At 48.2% G+C, this 17,032-nt stretch overlaps 1 protein-coding gene across 3 annotated transcripts in view; it reads right to left on the minus strand.

The window, feature by feature from the left end:
* ATP9A (ATPase phospholipid transporting 9A (putative)) overlaps positions 1-4,711 on the minus strand; it is a 162,204-nt gene extending 157,493 nt beyond the window's left edge. Inside the window, exon 1 of one of the 3 annotated variants that reach the window (XM_064382531.1) lies at positions 4,472-4,711. Coding sequence is in view for 2 of the 3 variants with exons in the window: in XM_064382526.1 (XP_064238596.1) it covers positions 3,961-4,028 (68 nt within the window). In the remaining variant the exon portion in view is untranslated. Of the gene's footprint in view, positions 1-3,960; positions 4,052-4,471 lie in introns of those variants that run through there. The other 2 variants (XM_064382526.1, XM_064382528.1) reach the window with 2 other exon arrangements.
* Positions 4,712-17,032: the final 12,321 nt, after the last annotated feature.

A 17,032-nucleotide genomic window follows, 5' to 3' on the forward strand; every position in this document is an offset into this window, starting at 1 on the left:
CACAACATAGGCAGAGTGACCCCAGAAATCATTGCATTCTGTCCTCTACAACATGTGGCATCTTGTTTTTGTTTTTTTTTAACCACAAATCTCCCAACCATTCCACAGCTTTATTGCCTAGAACCAGTAAGTGAAATGGGTGGACCAGGTTCAAAACTGCCTCCTCTCACTACCTCCAAGACCGTGAACAAATTAGTATCAGTGAATCTTTGTTTCCCTGCCAATAAAATGGGAGAATTAACTCCAAAAACTCACATGGTTGTTTTAAGGATTAAAACAGTGCTATTGGGCCAGGCCAGTTGTGGTGGCTCACACCTGTAATCCCAATACTATGGGAGGCCGAGGTGGGTGGATCACCTGAGGTTGGGAGTTCAAGACCAGCCTGATCAACATGGAGAAACCCCGTCTCTACTAAAAATACAAAATTACCCAGGCGTGGTGGCCCACACGTATAATCTCAGCTACTACTCTAGAGGCTGAGGCAAGAGAACCGCTTGAACCCGGGAGGCAGAGGTTGCAATGAGCCGGGATCACACCACTGCACTCCAGCCTGGGCAACAAGAGTGAAACTCTGTCTCAAAAACAAACAAAACAGCACTATGTATCTCAAGTATCCAGCAGACAGCCTGACCCATTACATATTCCTTTCTTCTTCCTTTAACGACCCACCAACTTTAGCGCTCATGCTGCCATCCCCCAGCCTCCAGTTACATTTCAGGAAGCTCCTCCATCTCTCTGGCCTTCTCAAAATGTTTCCAAACTTCAGGATTCCCATCTTGACGTTGCTACTCCTGAAAATGCATATTAGATACAAGAGCATTGATACAAATGCACAGCACCCCGATACACGATTTGAATCCAAACTATTGTCACTGTTTAAGAAATACATTGGCCGGGTGCAGTGGCTCATGCCTGTAATCCTAGCACTCTGGGACACGAGGCGGGCAGACCACTTGAAGTTGGGAGTTTGGGACCAGACTGACCAACATGGAGAAACTCCATCTCTACTAAAAATACAAAATTATCTGGGCGTGGTGGTGCATGCTTGTAATCCCAGCTACTCGGGAGGCTCAGGCAGGAGAATCACTTGAACCCAGGAGGCAGAAGTTGCAGCAAGCTGAGATTGTGCCACTGCTCTCCAGCCTGAGCAACAAGAACAAAACTCCATCTAAAAAATAAAATACATAAAATAAATGAATAAAATACATCCATTCCAGGCTAAGCATGGTGGCTCCCGCCTGTAATCCCAGCACTTGAGGAGGCCAAGGCAGGCAGATCACCTGAGGTCACAAATTCAAGACCAGCCTGGCCAACATGGTGAAACTCCGTCTCTACTAAAAATACAAAAATTAGCCAGGCATGGTAGCAGGTGCCTGTAATCCCAGCTACTTGGGAAGCTGAGACAGGATAATTGCTTTGAACTCAGGAGACAGAGGTTGCAGTGAGCCAAAACCATGCCATTGCACTCCAGCTTGGGTAACAAGAGCGAAACTCCGTCTCAAAAGAAACAGAAAGATTAGTTTCAAAGCTGGCAAGCTCTAAAAGGGGTGTGATGCTCCGTTCTAACACTAACCAGAAAACTTGCTTTTATTTTATTATTATTTTCATCCTGTGTAGCCTGGTTTTGGAGAAAACTCACTTTTAAATAAAATTATCTGCACCACTGCTTCTGGGTCTCCATATGAACGGCTCATATTTCTATCACGCTAATGATCACTTTTGAACAAGATTAGAATTTTTTTCTCATGCACTGACTCAGAAGTTCTCAAGTCTGACTGCATATTAAAATCATCAGGGGAGCTTAGAAAAAAATATTTATATAGATTCCCAAGTCCCACCCTAAATTCTTATTTTAAAAGTCTAGAATGGGTCAGAAAAGGGTAGTTACGTTTCCCTGGTGATTCTAACGCACAGCCAGGGTGAGGACACACACACCTGTTGGGCAGGTCATCTTTCATTCATCCTCGAATCCCCATCACCTGGAGTGGCTCCTGCACATAGTAGGTTTCTCATAATCGCTCATGGCACGAATTAATAACCACCTGATTTTACAATCCACTCATCATGTTAATTCATTACAATATTTAATGATGGTGTAGGATGCACCAGGCACTATTCCAGACATACAGTTCAAGTCAATTGTCATTATTAAAATGCAAGAGGGCCAGGTGTCCTGGCTGACGCTTGTAATCCTAGCACTTTGGGAGGCTGAGGTGGGCGGATCACCTGAGGTGAGGAGTTTGAAACCAGCGTGGTCAAAATGGCAAAACCCCGTCTCTACTAAAAATACAAAAATTAGCCGTGTGTGGTGGCAGGTGCCCGTAATCCCAGCTACTCAGGAGGCTGAGGCAGGAGAATCGCTTGAACCTGGGAGGTGGAGGCTGCAGTGAGCCGAGATCATGCCATTGCACTACAGCGCAAGGCTCCGTCTCCAAAAAAAAAAAAACGCAGGAGGCTGAGGCGGGAGGGTTCTTTGAGGCCAAGAGTTCGAGACCAGCCTGAGCAACACAGCAAGACCTTCCACTCCCATGCCCCCGTTTAAAAAAATAAACGCAGAACAGAGAAGGGAGGGGTGAGGGAACTGTCTTTGGGTCAGACAATCCGGAGTTCCATCTCCATTTTGCAGAGTCTTCCCTGCAGCCCTTAACCTCCCTAAGCGCCAGTTTCCTCCCTGTAACCTCAGTGAGGCCTCCTCTTCGGAAGATTCTGGAAGTCAGGGACAAAGACCCCACAAAATGGCCGCCAGCACCATTCTTTTTTTTTTTTCAATTCCACTGACACCTGGTGAAGCCACCCTTGGGGTTCACCCCACCCGCTGCGTCTCCTGTTCCAAGCAACTGACGCAGCCATAAGCGGCCGCCACCGGCAAGTGCCCAGGGAGGCCCGGACGCCCGAGGAAGGGCGGAGCAGATAGGACGCCGGCCCCGCCCGGCGCCGCCGCGCTCAGCCTCCCACGGGCTCCAGCCTCACCTGCGCGGCCTGTGGAAATGCACATTCCCCAGGCCCCACCCCCCAGAACTCTGATTGGCGGGTCTAGGCGGGGCCGGGGAATCTGTATTTGCACCAACGCCCACCCCCGTCCTTCCCACCCCCTCCCCTCACGCCCAGGTAAGTCTATGGCAGGCAATTCGAGAACCCCGCAAACCTCCACAGGTCACGCCGCCATCCTCCGAACAGGAAGACGGCGAGGCGCAAAATACCAACCCGTCCCCTCTCCCCACCTGCGAGAAAACTCTCCCCTCTTCCGCGCCTAGGCTGCCCTCGGGGTCTCCTGCTGCGGGAAGGGCACAGCAGGTGGCATCCCCTATCCCAGCTGTGGGAATCCTCCCCCCAAATTGTGGGAGGAGAACACAAGGGGTAGTGTCACTAAGAGGCCAGGAGGAAGCCCTCCCACCCTCCTGCGGCTGCCGGTTCGGGTCCACCCTAGGCGGAGGAGGAAGCGGCCACCGGAGCGCAGGTGGTCTCGGCGCAGCCTCCTGGGACTGGGGCCAGGGGCGCTGATGGGCAAACCCGCGGCGTAGGCCGTGCCCCCTAAAAGCTGAGCTTATCTGGGCTTCCCCAGGAATGCTCCAAGCGCAGAGCTCGGTGAGATACTGACCAAATCGTAATCGCAACCACAGATACTAATTACGGAACAATAAAACGGTTAGAAAATACGGCTGATCCGAATTCCGCGAGTGTGTAAACAGCGCTGGGGCGGGCCCGGCTTCTCGGGGTTTCTAAAGGAAGGTGGGCCGGGGGGGCCAGGCCATGGGGCGCTAGAACCCCAGAGGGCCGGGATCGGGCTAGCGGCCGGCCGGGGCTGGAGCGCAGGGACCCCCTCCCCGCCTCCCCGGCCCTGCCCCGGGCTCATGGCGCCGGGCGCGGCGCGCAGCCAACCTGTCAGGCCCGGCCAGGCTGCCCGAGCGCCGGACTCTGGGCGGCGCGGACAAAGAAGGACGCCGGCCGGGGCCCACTCACCCGGCGCGGGGCCTGCTGTCCATCCGCTTCTTCTGGCGCACTGGCTGCAGCGGGATGTTGTCCGTCATGTCGGCGACGCCGCCCGCCTTAGCTGCCGCGCCCCCCGCGCTGCCTGGGCCGCCGCCCGGTCCGGCCTCCGCGCCGCCGCCCGCCGGCGCCGCGCAGCCCCGGGGGAGGAGGCGGCGGCAGCGGGCGGACCGGGCCCGCAGCGAGGGGGCGAGCTCGCGAGCGCCGGGCCACGCGCGGAGCCGCCCGCGCGGCCCGACCGACGGACACGGGCGCACCATGGGCCCGAGCTCCGCGCTGCGCCCGCTCGCTCCGCGCCGCGCCTGCCACTGGGGGCGACCGGGCCGTGTCCGCGCCGCCGCGGCCGCCGCAGTATCCCCGCCCCCGGCCCGCGCCGCGCGCCCCCCACGCGCGCCCACCCGACCACGCGCCCCCCGCCCACGCCTGCCGTGCGCGCGCCCCGCCGCGGCACCCCCCACCCAAATCCTAATTTACAATCACATACCAGCCCTACACACGTGCGCTGTCACACTCATCCCCACCAACATCTGACATGCACAATCACACGGGCACCCGGCCACGCTCACCCCATCAGTCACACTCATTCCCATTCGCTCACTCTTGCACCAACTTGCACATTCAGGCGCAGGCCCTACACACGCACACCTGCCGCTGCTCACTACGGGCAACATCTGGCATTCACAATCACAGGTGAGTTCTGCGCACACAAACACACACACACACGCTCACCCTCCCGTTGGTCACCATCATCCATGCACCCAACTTCTCAAGCCTCACACCCATGCGCCCGCAGAAATCAGTCACACAGGGATCCTCGACTTTTCAGTCTCCCTCACCCTCAGTCTTTTGCCATTCTCACCCTCATTCTCTACCTGGATTGTGAGAACTCACCATCACACACACACACCGGCCTCTTTCATCCAAACATCCTTTAATAATCGGAACACCCTCATTCTTTAATAATCGGAACACCCTCATTCTCACACCAGCCACCAGCCACCAGCCACCTTCTCTGACGTGCACATGGGCCCCCATCTCAGGCCTCAGTCACCCTGCATTACCCGTCCCTGTGATTCATGCTCTCACACACACACCTGTCTCCTTCACCGCATCCCACATCCACAGTCCCTTGCACACTCTCCCACATACTGTCTAGGATCATGAACTTTCCAAAGGCCTGATAAAGTTTTGAGAGCAGAAAAAAAAAAATTGGGAAGGAACAAAGTGAAGTTTAAAAATCAATATGTAGACCGAGCACGGTGGCTCACCCCTGTAATCCCAGCATTTTGGGAAGCTGAAGTGAGCGGATCACCTGAGGTCGGGAGTTCAAGATCAGCCTGACCAACATGGAGAAACCCCATCTCTACTAAAAATACAAAATTAGCCGGGCATGGTGGTATATGCCTGTAATCCCAGCTACTCAGGAGGCTGAGGCAGGAGAATCGCTTAAACCCGGGAGGTGGAGGTTGCGGTGAGCCAACATCGAACCATTGCATTCCAGCCTGAGTAACAAGAGCAAAACTCCATTCGAAAAAAAAAATCCATATTTAACTAAAAAGCCTGAAAATGTAATACCATATAAACTAATCTAAAGCTGACTTTTATGTAGTTACATCTAATGACAGATCATGTTCGGTGTGGATGCCATTTCTTTTCTTTTTCTTTTTGAAATAGCGTCTCCCTCTGTCACCCAGACTGGAGTGCAGTGGTGAAATCTCAGCTCACTGCAACCTCCACCTCTGGGGTTCAAGCAATTCTCCTGCCTCAGCCACCTGAGGGGCTGGGATTACAGACGCGCCACCACCATGCCCAGCTAATTTTTGTATTTTCAGTAGAGATGGGGTTTCACCATGTTGGCCAGGCTGGTTTTGAACTCCTGGCCTCATGTAATGTGCCCACCTCGGCCTCCCAAAGTGCTGGGATTACAGGCGTGGGCCACTGCACCTGGCCCTTTTCTTTTATCTTTGTTTTTTAACTTAGTGCTAACTGCCAGTAAGTGGATGCCTTTTATGTTTGCTATCATACAGGGTAGAATCACCAAATAACCCAGTGTCTGGGGTGGATCTCAAACCAAGAAGTGTGACTTACCTCATGGCCCAGAGAAGTTCCTCAAGAAAAGAAGCATGTCATTAGTAATTGCTGCATTGGTAAAAGCATGCATTAGTAATTGCTGCTTTGGAGAGGAAATAGCATTCTCTAGCCAACAGATCTGTGTGCCTTGCTTCCTGCTATCTCTTCTAGAGCTAAAATTATGCTTCATACATAGCATGGCACACAGTTGGCACTCAATAAAAGCTTCTTGTGTGGAAGAAGTGTAAACACTGACACGCCAATTATGGCATCGGAGTGGGTACCACCGTCTCCCATCTGCTTTGCTAGACATCTACCCTTCAAACCTATTCCCTCTTCTCCACCCACTACTCAGGGTACAAGAGAAGATCAAGGAGGCCAGGCACAGTGACTCACGCCTGTAATCCTGACACTTTGGGAGGCTGAGGGAGGAGAATCACTTGAACCTGGGAGGCAGAGGTTGCAGTGAGCTGAGACCATGCCACTGCACTCCAGCCCGGGCAACCGTGTGAGACTCTGTCTCAGAAAAGAAAAAGAATTATTGTAAAAGCCACTTGTGTTTTGCTAGCGAAAAAATGGAGAGTGTTGACAAAACAAAGTAAGGAAATATTTAAGATCCACCTGGGGCCGGGCGCGGTGGCTCACGCCTATAATCCCAGCACTTCGGGAGGCCGAGGCGGGTGGATCACAAGGTCAAGAGATCGAGACCATCCTGGTCAACATGGTGAAACCCCATCTCTACTAAAAATACAAAAAATTAGCTGGGCATGGTGGCGCGTGCCTGTAATCCCAGCTACTCAGGAGGCTGAGGCAGGAGAATTGCCTGAACCCAGGAGGCGGAGGTTGCGGTGAGCCGAGATCGTGCCATTGCACTCCAGCCTGGGTAACAAGAGCGAAACTCCATTTCAAAAAAAAAAAAAAAGATCCACCTGGATGTACCGCACTAAGGCAAAATGTTAATGAGGGAAACTGTCCCTGTGACTGGGGACATGGATATAGGATGGGGACATATGGAACTCTCTGGGCTAATCTGCTTACATTTTCTATGAATGGAAAACTACTAAAAAAAATTCCTGCTAATTAAATTGTATTGTAAAAACCCACCTGGAATCTTTTTTTCAGAGTCGATCATTGATAATGCTCTCGTGTTCATTCTTGAATTAGGGAAAAATATGAATATTCATATCACAGAAGTAGGACTTGTAATAGCTAATCTTTTTTTTTTTTTTTTGAAATGGAGTCTTGCACTGTTGCCTGGGCTGGAGTGCAATGGCGTGATCTCAGCTCACTGCAACCTCCACCTTCTGAGTTCAAGCAATTCTCCTGCCTCAGCCTCCTAAGTAGCTGGGATTGCAGGTGCTCACCACCATGCCCTGCTAATTTTTTTTTTTTTTTTTTTTTTTGTATTTTTAGTAGAGATGGGGTTTCATCATGTTGGCTAGGCTGCTCTTGAACTCTTGACCTCAGGTGATCTGCCCACCTTGGCCTCCCAAGTGCAGGGATTACAGGCGTGAGCCACCGAGGCCAGCTAATAGCTAACCTTTGATGTGCATTTACATGTGGCAGACGTTGTACTAAGTTCTTTTTTACATGTTTTCATGATTGCACTTAATCATTCCAACAATTTTTTTTTTTTGAGACCGAATCTCACACTGTTGCCCAGGCTGGAGTGCAGTGGCACGGTCTCAGCTCACTACAACCTCTGCCTCCCAGGTTCAAGTGATTCTCCTGCCTCAGCCTCCCAAGTAGCTGGGGTTACAGGCACCTACTACCATGACCGGCTAATTTTTTGCATTTTTAGTAGAGACAGGGTTTCACTATGTTGGTCAGGCTGGTCTCGAACACCTGACCTTGTGATCCACCCTCCTCAGCCTCCGAAAGTGCTGGGATTACAGGTGTGCGCCACTGCGCCTGGCCAATAATTTTTTTAAAAGATCAAAGAGCTCCCTATTAACCTTCAAAGGTACCAACACTCTCATATGGAAAGAGAGGGGAAATTGTTGGTGGCAGTTTTTTTGCCTTTTTACTTTCCAAATTTTCTTCAGTATACTTTTATAATCAGAGAAGAAACCTCTTTAAAAAAAAAGAAACAAAACTCATTTTTGTTTTTTTTTATATTATTTTTGAGACAGAGTCTTACTCTGCTGCCCAGGCTGGAGTGCAATGGTGTGATCTCGGCTCACTGCAACCTCCGCCTCCCAGGTCGAGATTCTCCCACCTCAGCCTCCCAAGTAGCTGGGACTACAGGCACACGCCCAGCTAATTTTTGTATTTTTAGTAGAGATAAGGTTTTGCCATGTTAGCTAGGCTGGTCTCAAACTCCTGACCTCAGGAGATCTACCTGCCTTGGTCTCTCTAAGTGCTGGGATTACAGGTGTGAGCCACCACACCTGGCCATTTTTATTTTTAGAGACAGGGTCTTGCTCTGTTGTAGCTGGGACTACAGATGTGCACTGCCATGCCAGGCTAATTTATTTAATTTTTTTGTAGAGACAAGGCCTCACTCTGTGGTCCAGGCTGGCCTTGAACTCCTGGGCTCCAGGCATCCTCCTCCCTTGGCCTCCCAGTGTCCTAGGTGTGAGCCACTGCACGAGGCCAAGACTCCTTTTCAGCAAGGTAATCCCTCAGGAAGGGAGACACTCGCAGGCTTTAATCTCACCCTTGAGAGAGGATCAGATGCCTGCTTGGGACAGGCAAGACACCCAAGGGATCAACAGAGCGGTGCCAGGGTCTGGGAGGGGAGCAAGGCTGGGGGCAGCGATGGGATGTGAGAGGTTCATCTGAGGTCCCCTTCTGGGGATGCAGCACCTCTCTTCCTGACACAGCACTGCCTTCTCCCCAGGAATGGTCACCTAATGGTTCTGCTTCCTCAGGGAAAGCCCCTTGCAGAGGTCCATGACCATCCTCTCCATCCAGCAGGCCCTGGGTGCAGTACACCCCTGACTCCTAGGTACCTGGAGTGGAAAGGTCCTGGAGAGATAAGTCAATCTAGTCCGACTTCTACTTTCCAGAAATCAGAGAGCCTGTGGCCCACAGAGGTCACGTCACATGCCTCTATGTCATATGCCATCCATACCTGGTGAATGCCAGGCTGGAGCTGGAATAGATCCTGAAACTCTCAGTTTGGCCCACCATGAAGCCTATAAACCTCCAAGCCCACTGCTGCTTTATTATTTATTTATTTATTTGGAGACGGAGTCTCGCTTTGTCGCCCAGTGGTGTGATCTTGGCTCACTGCAACCTCCACCTCCCAGGTTCAAGCAATTCTCCTGCCTCAGCCTCCCGTGTAGCTGGGATTAATGGTGCCTGCCATCACGGCCGACTAATTTTTGTATTTTTAGTAGAGACAGTTTTTCGCCATGTTGGCCAGACTGGTCTCGAACTCCTGGCCTCAGGTGATCCACCGCCTCAGCCTCCGAGAGTGCTGGGATTACAGGCGTGAGCCACTGTGCCCTGCCCCCACTGCTACTTTAAACCTGCTGTAAAGAAGGGGCTTTTGATGGTGAGTGGGCAAGAAGTCAAAGGTAAGGGCAGTGATGAGAGATGAAGGAGGCAGGGAAAATGGGAATAAATAATAAATATGCTTTGGGAAAACTCAGGCTGGCAGTGAGAAAATAAAATCCTTTTAGTGCCTACAATGCTGTCCCCATGAATTCTCTCTGAATAAACATTCTAGGTGTCCCCCAAAGCAGTCTCCCTACGCTATTGACATTTGGGCTGAATATCTATCATGGCGGCTGTGCTGTGCATTATAGGACATTTAGCAGCATCCTCGGTTGCTACCAACTAAATGCCAGTAGCTGCCTCACACCAGCTGTGACAACCAGAAATGTTTTCAGACATTGTGAAATGTCTCCTGGGGGACAAAATTGTCCCTGGTTAAGAACCACTGGGCTACAATGTGATGTTAAATCATTTTAAAATTTCTCATAAGACTGTGTGTGTGTGTTGTTTTTTTTTTTTTTTTTTGAGACGGTCTCACTCTGTTGCCCAGACTGGAGTGCGGTGGCACCATCTCGGCTTACTGCAACCTCCACCTCCTGGGTTCAAGTGATTCTCCTGTCTCAGCCCCCTGAGTGTCTGGGATTGCAAGTGTGCACCTCTGTGCCTGGCTAATTTTTGTATTTTTAGTAGAGATGGGATTTCACCATGTTGGCCAGGCTGCTCTTGAACTTCTGGCCTCAAGTGATCCTCCCGCCTTGGCCTCCCACAGTGCTAGGATTACAAGCCTGGCATGACCCACTATGCACAGCTGACTGTGTCTCTCTCTAACACTTACCAATCCAATCCTCTCCCAATCCTTTATTTATTTTGTTTTGTTTTGTTTTGTTTTTGGAAAGAAAACGTTTTAGGTTGAGAACTTTTCACAAGCAACAATATCTAGCTAAAATTTAATAATATTCTGGGCTGGGTTTGTGCTTTTGAGATAGGGTCTTGCTCTGTCCAGCCCAGGGTGGAGTGCAGTAGTGTGATCAAGGCTCACTATAGCCTTGGCTGCTCAGGCTCAAACTATCCTCCCACCTCAGTCCCCCAAGAAGCTGGAACTACAGGCACGCACCACCATGCCCAGCTAAGTTCTGTCATTTTTTTTGTAGAGACTGGGTTTGCCATGTTGCCCAGGCTGGTCTCAAACTCCTGAACTCAAATGATTCTCCTGTCTCACCCTCCCAAAGTGCTGGGATTACAGGTATCAGCCGCCACACCCCAAAATATTCTGTTTTTACTTCCAAAAGGGGCACTAAGAAGGTTAGGGAAAAAAATCAACAGATGTCCGATCACTCCATCAAGCAGTAATGAATGGTCTATACGTAGGGGGTACAGTCAGACACAGCACCTGTTTCAAGGAGAGGACAGCCTCGTGAAGGTTGTTAAAAGCTTTGAAAGCATGAAAAAGATTACTTGATAACCTGCCTTAGCACACTCGTCCAGGTTCCCTGTGTCTTTCATTGTCCTTGAGCTATTTTACAACTCTAAAAATTGTAGAAAACTGATAATTATGCAAATGATTCTTGTGCATAGAAATGCAAATATATTTTGTCCAGTGGAATGCAGTTATTGCCTGTGGGTATTGATCATGTTTTGCATCTGTTTGTAACTTCTTTTTAACATTCCTAATTGCCAACAATTTAGGAGTTCACTTTAAATTCTCCTCTGGGCTGGGTGAGGTGGCTTACGCCTGTAATCTCAACACTTTGGAAGGCTGAAGTGGGCAGATCATGAGGTCAGGAATTAGAGACCAGCCTGGCCAATATGGTGAAACCCCATCTCTACCAAAAATACAAAAAAATCAGACGGGTGTGGTGGTGCACACCTTTAGTCCCAGCTACTCAAGAGGCTGAGGCAGAAGAATCACTTGAAACTGGGAGGCGGAGGTTGCTGTGAGCCAAGATCACACCACTGCACTCCAGCTTGAGCAACACAGTGAGACTCCATCTCAAAAAATAATAAATGAATAAATAAATAAATAAATGGCCAGGCGCGATGGCTCACGCCTGTAATCCCAGCACTTTGGGAGGCTGCGGCGGGCGGATCACGAGGTCAAGAGATCGACACCATCCTGGTCAACATGGTGAAACCCCGTCTCTACTAAAAATACAAAAAATTAGCTGGGCATGGTGGCGCGTGCCTGTAATCCCAGCTTCTCAGGAGGCTAAGGCAGGAGAATTGCCTGAACCCAGGAGGCGGAGGTTGTGGTGAGCCGAGATCGCACCATTGCACTCCAGCCTGGGTAACAAGAGCGAAACTCTGTCTCAAAAAAATAAATAAATAAATAAATAAATAAATTCTCCTCTGAATCAATTGTAAATTTGTTAATAATTCTTTGACATGCATTCATTTTATACAGGCATACCTGAGAGATATTGTGGGTTTGGCTCCAGATAAATAAAGAAAACAACTTTTATCTCAGTAATGCAAGTGTTTTTAAATTATCAGGCCCAGAGAGACATTTAAAAGGAAGCGGCAATCACGTTCTACTCCCTCCTTTGAGCTACACATTCATCTCCTGAAACTGCTCGTTATTGCCACAAGTAGCTAGAAATTAACCTAATAATGCTGCACCAGACACTATAACCCACATCCTATAGGTTAACAATGTATAGTCAATTACTAATCAATGTTATTTCTGTAAGCCAATGAGAATTTCTGATGAACAACTTTGTATCAGCCCAATCCCTGTCCTAATTTTTCCCTTTAAAAACCTGCTAATTGCCTGGCGCAGCAGCTTGCACCTGTAATCCCAGTACTTTAGGAGGCCACGGCAATAGGATTCCTTGACCCGTCTGTACAAAAAATGTAAAAAATTAGCTGGGCGTGGTGGCATGAGCCTGTAGTATCAGCTACTTGGGAGGCTGAGGTGGGAGGATTGCTTGAGCCCAGGAGGCTGAGGCTGCAGTGAGCCATGATTGTGCCACTGCACTCCAAGCTGGGTGACAGAGTGAAATCCTGTCTCAAAAATAAATAAATAAATAGGGCAGACTCAGTGGCTCATGCCTGTAATCCCAACACTTTGGGAGGCCAAGATGAGAGGATCACTTGAGTCTGGGAGTTCAAGACCTCCTTGGGCAATATAGTGAGACCTCGTCTCTACAAAAAATACAAAATTATCTGGGCATGGTGGTACATGCCTGTAGTTTCAGCTACTAAGGAGGCTGAGGTGGGCAGATTGCTTGAGCCTGGGAGGTTGAGGCTGCAGTAAGCCATGTTCGCATTACTAAACTCCAGCCTGGCTGACAGAGCAACACCCTGCCAATCAATCAAGCAAGCAAGCAAGCAAGCAATAAACTTGTTTGTAACAAAGGCCATACAGAGGTCATATCCAAGGTTCCTTGGGTCTGAGTCTCTAAGCAGCTGTCCTCACTTTGGCTCAAGTAAACTCTTTAAATTCTGTCTTGTGCCTCAGCCTCTTCCTTTCAGATCAACACAGACCACAACAATTAAGCAAATATTGCAAGAAAGCAAGTCACATGACTTTGGTTTCCCAGTGCGTATAAAAGCTACGTTTATACTATAGTGTATCCTATTAAGTGTGCAACAGCATTATGTCTAAAAAACAATGTACATACCTTAATTATAAATTCCATTCTTGTTAAAGATGCTAACAATTGTCTGAGCTTTCTGGAGTTACAATCTTCTTGCTGGTGAAGGATCTTACCTTGATGTTGACAGTTCACTGATCAGGGTGGTAGTTGCTGAAGGTTGAGATGGCCATGCCAATTTCTTTACAATAAGACAATGATGTTGGCTACACTGATTGACTCTTTACATGAGATTTATCTGTAGCTTGTGATACTGTTTGAAAGTATTTTACCCACAACAGAACTTCTTTCAGAATCGGAGTCAATCCTCTGAAACCCTGCTGCTGCTTTGCCAACTAAGTTTATGTCATATTCTAAAACCATTATTGTCATTTCAACAACAATGAAAGCATCTTTAACAGGAGTAGATTCCATCTTTAAAATCCACTTTCTTTGCCCATCTGTAAGAAGCAGTTCTTGATTCATTCAAGTTTTCTCATAAGATTGCCACCATTTAGTCACATCTTCAAGCTTCACTACTAATTCCAGTTCTCTTGCTATTTCTGTCACATCTGCAGTTACTTCCTCCACTGACTTCTTTTCTTTCTTTTTTTTTTTTTTTTGGTAGAGACAGGGTTTCACTGTGTTGACTGGTGGTCTTAAACTCCTGGCTCAAGCTATCCGCCTCAGCCTCCCAAAGTACTGGGATTACAGGCACGAGCCATGACGCCTGGCTCTTTCACTCAGGTCTCAAACACATCAAAATCATCCATGAGGGTTGGAAGCCACTTCTTCCAAACTCCTGTTTATGTTGATATTTTGACCTCCTCCCATGAATCATGAATGTTATTAACATCTAGAATGGTGAATCCTTTCCAGAAGGTTTTCACTTTACTTTGCCCAGACCCATCAGAGAAATCACAAACTCTAGCAATTATAGTCTTACGTAATGTATTTCTTAAATAATAAGACCTGGAAGTTGAAACTCTCAGAGGCATCTGAACTGGAGCCACTCTATCTTGAGTAGGGGCTGGGCAAAATAAGACAGAGACCTACTGGGCTGCATTCCCAGAAGGTTAAGGCATTGTAAGTCACAGGATGAGATACGAGGTCAACACAAGATACAAGTCATAAAGACCTTGCTGATAAAACAGGTCGCAGTAAAGAAGCTGGCCAAAACACACCAAAGCCAAGATGATGACAAGAGTGACTGCTGGTCATCCTCACTGCTACATGGTGCTACCCCCACCGGCACCCTGACAGTGTACAAATGCCATGGCAATGTCAGGAAGTTACCCTGTATGGTCTAAAAAGGGGAGGCATGAATAATTCATCCCTTGTTTGGCATATCCTCAAGAAATAACCATAAAAATGGGCAACCAGCAGCCCTGGGGGTTGCTCTGTCTGTGGAATAGCTATTCTTTTATTTATTTACTTTCCTAATAAACTTGCTTTCACTTTATGGACTCACCCTGAATTCTTTCTTGCACAAGATCCAAGAACCCTCTCTTGGGGTCTGGATCCAGACCGCTTACCAGTAACAAAACCACTCCTTGATCCATAGACTACAAAATGGATGTTGTGTTAACAGGCATGAAAAACAGTATTAATCTCCTTGTACATGTTCATCAGAGCTCTAGAGTGACAGATGCATTGTTAATGGGCAACGGTAATTTTTTAAAGAAATCTTTTTTTTTTTTCTTCTGTGCAGTAGGTCTCAACAGTGGGCTTAAAATATTCAGTAAATCATGCAACAAACAGATATGCTAAGCCAGGTGCAGTGGCTCATGCCTGTAATCCCAGCACTTTGGGAGGCCGAGGTGGGTGGATCACTTGAGATCAGGAGTTTGAGACCAGCATGGCCAACGTGGCGAAACCCCATCTCTACTAAAAATACAAAAGGCAGTGTGTGCCGGTAATCCCAGCTACTCAGGAGGCTGAGGCAAGAGAATCATTTGAACCCAGGAGGCAGAGGTTGCAGTGAAATGAGATCGTGCCACTGCACTCCAGCCCAAGCCTCAGAGCAAGACTCCATCTCAAAACAAAAACAAAAACAGATACGCCGTCATCCAGGCTTTGTTGTTCCATTTGCAGAGCACAGGCAGAGTAGAAATAGCATCATTCTTAAAGGCCCTAAGATTTCCAGAATGGCAAATGAGCGCTGCTTTAGCTTAATGTCATCTGCTGCATTAGCCCCTAACAAGAGTCACCTTGTCCTTTGAAGCAAGGTGTTTTTTCCTTTCTAGCTATGTAAGTCCTAGATGGCCCCTTCTAACAGAAGACTGTCTTGGTCTTGTCTACATTGAAAATCTGTTGTTTACTGTAGCTACTTACTATTGTAGCTAGATCTTCTGGATAACTTGCTGTAGCTTCTACATCAGCATTTACTTCCTTACCTTCCTTTTTTTTTTTTTTTTGAGATCAAGTTTCGCTCTCCTTGCTGGAGTACGATGGCGCAATCTCGGCTCACTGCAACCTCCGCCTCCGGAGTTCAAGCGATTCTCCTGCCTCAGCCTCCAGAGTAGCTGGGATTACAGGTACCTGCCGTCATGCCCAGCTAATATCGTATTTTTAGTAGAGACTGGGTTTCTCCATATTGGTCAGGCTGGTCTCGAACTCACCACCTCAGGTGATCCACCCGCCTTGGCCTCCCAAAGTGCGGGGATTACAAGTGTGAGCCACTGTGCCCAGACTGAGTTTTTTCTTTAAATAGCTACTGTCAATTTTTTGGCTCATGGGAGCCAAGAACGAATCTATTTAGACACAGCCATACTTGTCACCTGGGTGACAGAGTGACAGCCTATCTTGAAAAAAAAAAAAAGACCTGGAACCAGCAGTGTTCTGCCACGTTGTGACTTCCAACAGGCCATCTGAATGTCCTGTGTGTGTGTGGATGGTGGTGGTGAGTGGGTCATAAAAAATGTGGTAACCCCAGCTGAAATACTCAGCTCTTTGTGTGACCCTTGCTTGAAGAGACACATGGAAACCCTACCTTAAAAATTAAATCCATTTTTCTTTTAATTTTCAAAGTAATCATGGGATAATGAAGTATGCCATGGCAGGGATGTCACTTGGTTTATTTTTTTTTTTTTGAGATGGAGTTCTCACTCTGTCACCCAGCCTGGAGTGCAGTGGTGCGATCTTGGCTCACTGCAACCTCCACCTTCCAGGTTCAAGCGATTCTCCTGTCTCAGCCTCCCGAGTAACTGGAATTACAGGCACTATCACCATACCTGGTGCCTAATTTTTCTATTTTTAGTAGAGATGGGGTTTTACCATGTTGGCCAGGCTGGTCAGGAACTCCTGACCTCAGGTGATCCGCGTGCATTGGCCTCCCAAAGAGCTGGGATTACAAGCATGAGCCACCATGCCCGGCTGGTTTATTTATTTTTTGAGACAGAGTCTCGCTCTGTCACCCAGGCTGGAGTGCAGTGGAGCGATCTTGGCTGTCCCTTGGTTTATGAGCTGCAAAAGCTCATGCCACCAAGACATAAGTGTTGCCCATCACTGGCTACTTTGTGACCTGGGTGACCTCCTCCCTCAGTGTCAAGAGACTGAACCACGAGAAGCCACTTATCTAGAGTCAAGACAAATTCTGCCTCAGATAGATTTGGAGTCAAAAAAAAAAAACACAAAACACAGCAATGGCTACCACATTGAATACTTACTGTGTCCCAGATTGTTTTCAGGATCTCATCGACTCTCACCGTAATTTTATAAATCCAGTATTATTTCCATTTTGCAAATGAAGTTACAGAGGTTTTAAAGCTCTGCCCTGGGGGACCCAGCAAAAGTGCTGAGCTAGGACTTCTGTTCCAAATGAAGTTACCATCTCATCATGAACCCATCCTTTCTCTAGGATCGGAAATGTATCTTTGTAATCTAACTTTTCACTGCCTTTCTGTTTCGGGTCTTACGCATGCTGACACTAATGAAATTTCCTGTTTGGGCTCAAAAGA

Source organism: Aotus nancymaae, unplaced genomic scaffold, assembly GCF_030222135.1.
Source record: "Aotus nancymaae isolate 86718 unplaced genomic scaffold, 86718_ANA_hifiasm-v0.15.2.pri h1tg000029l, whole genome shotgun sequence".
NCBI lineage: Eukaryota > Metazoa > Chordata > Mammalia > Primates > Aotidae > Aotus > Aotus nancymaae.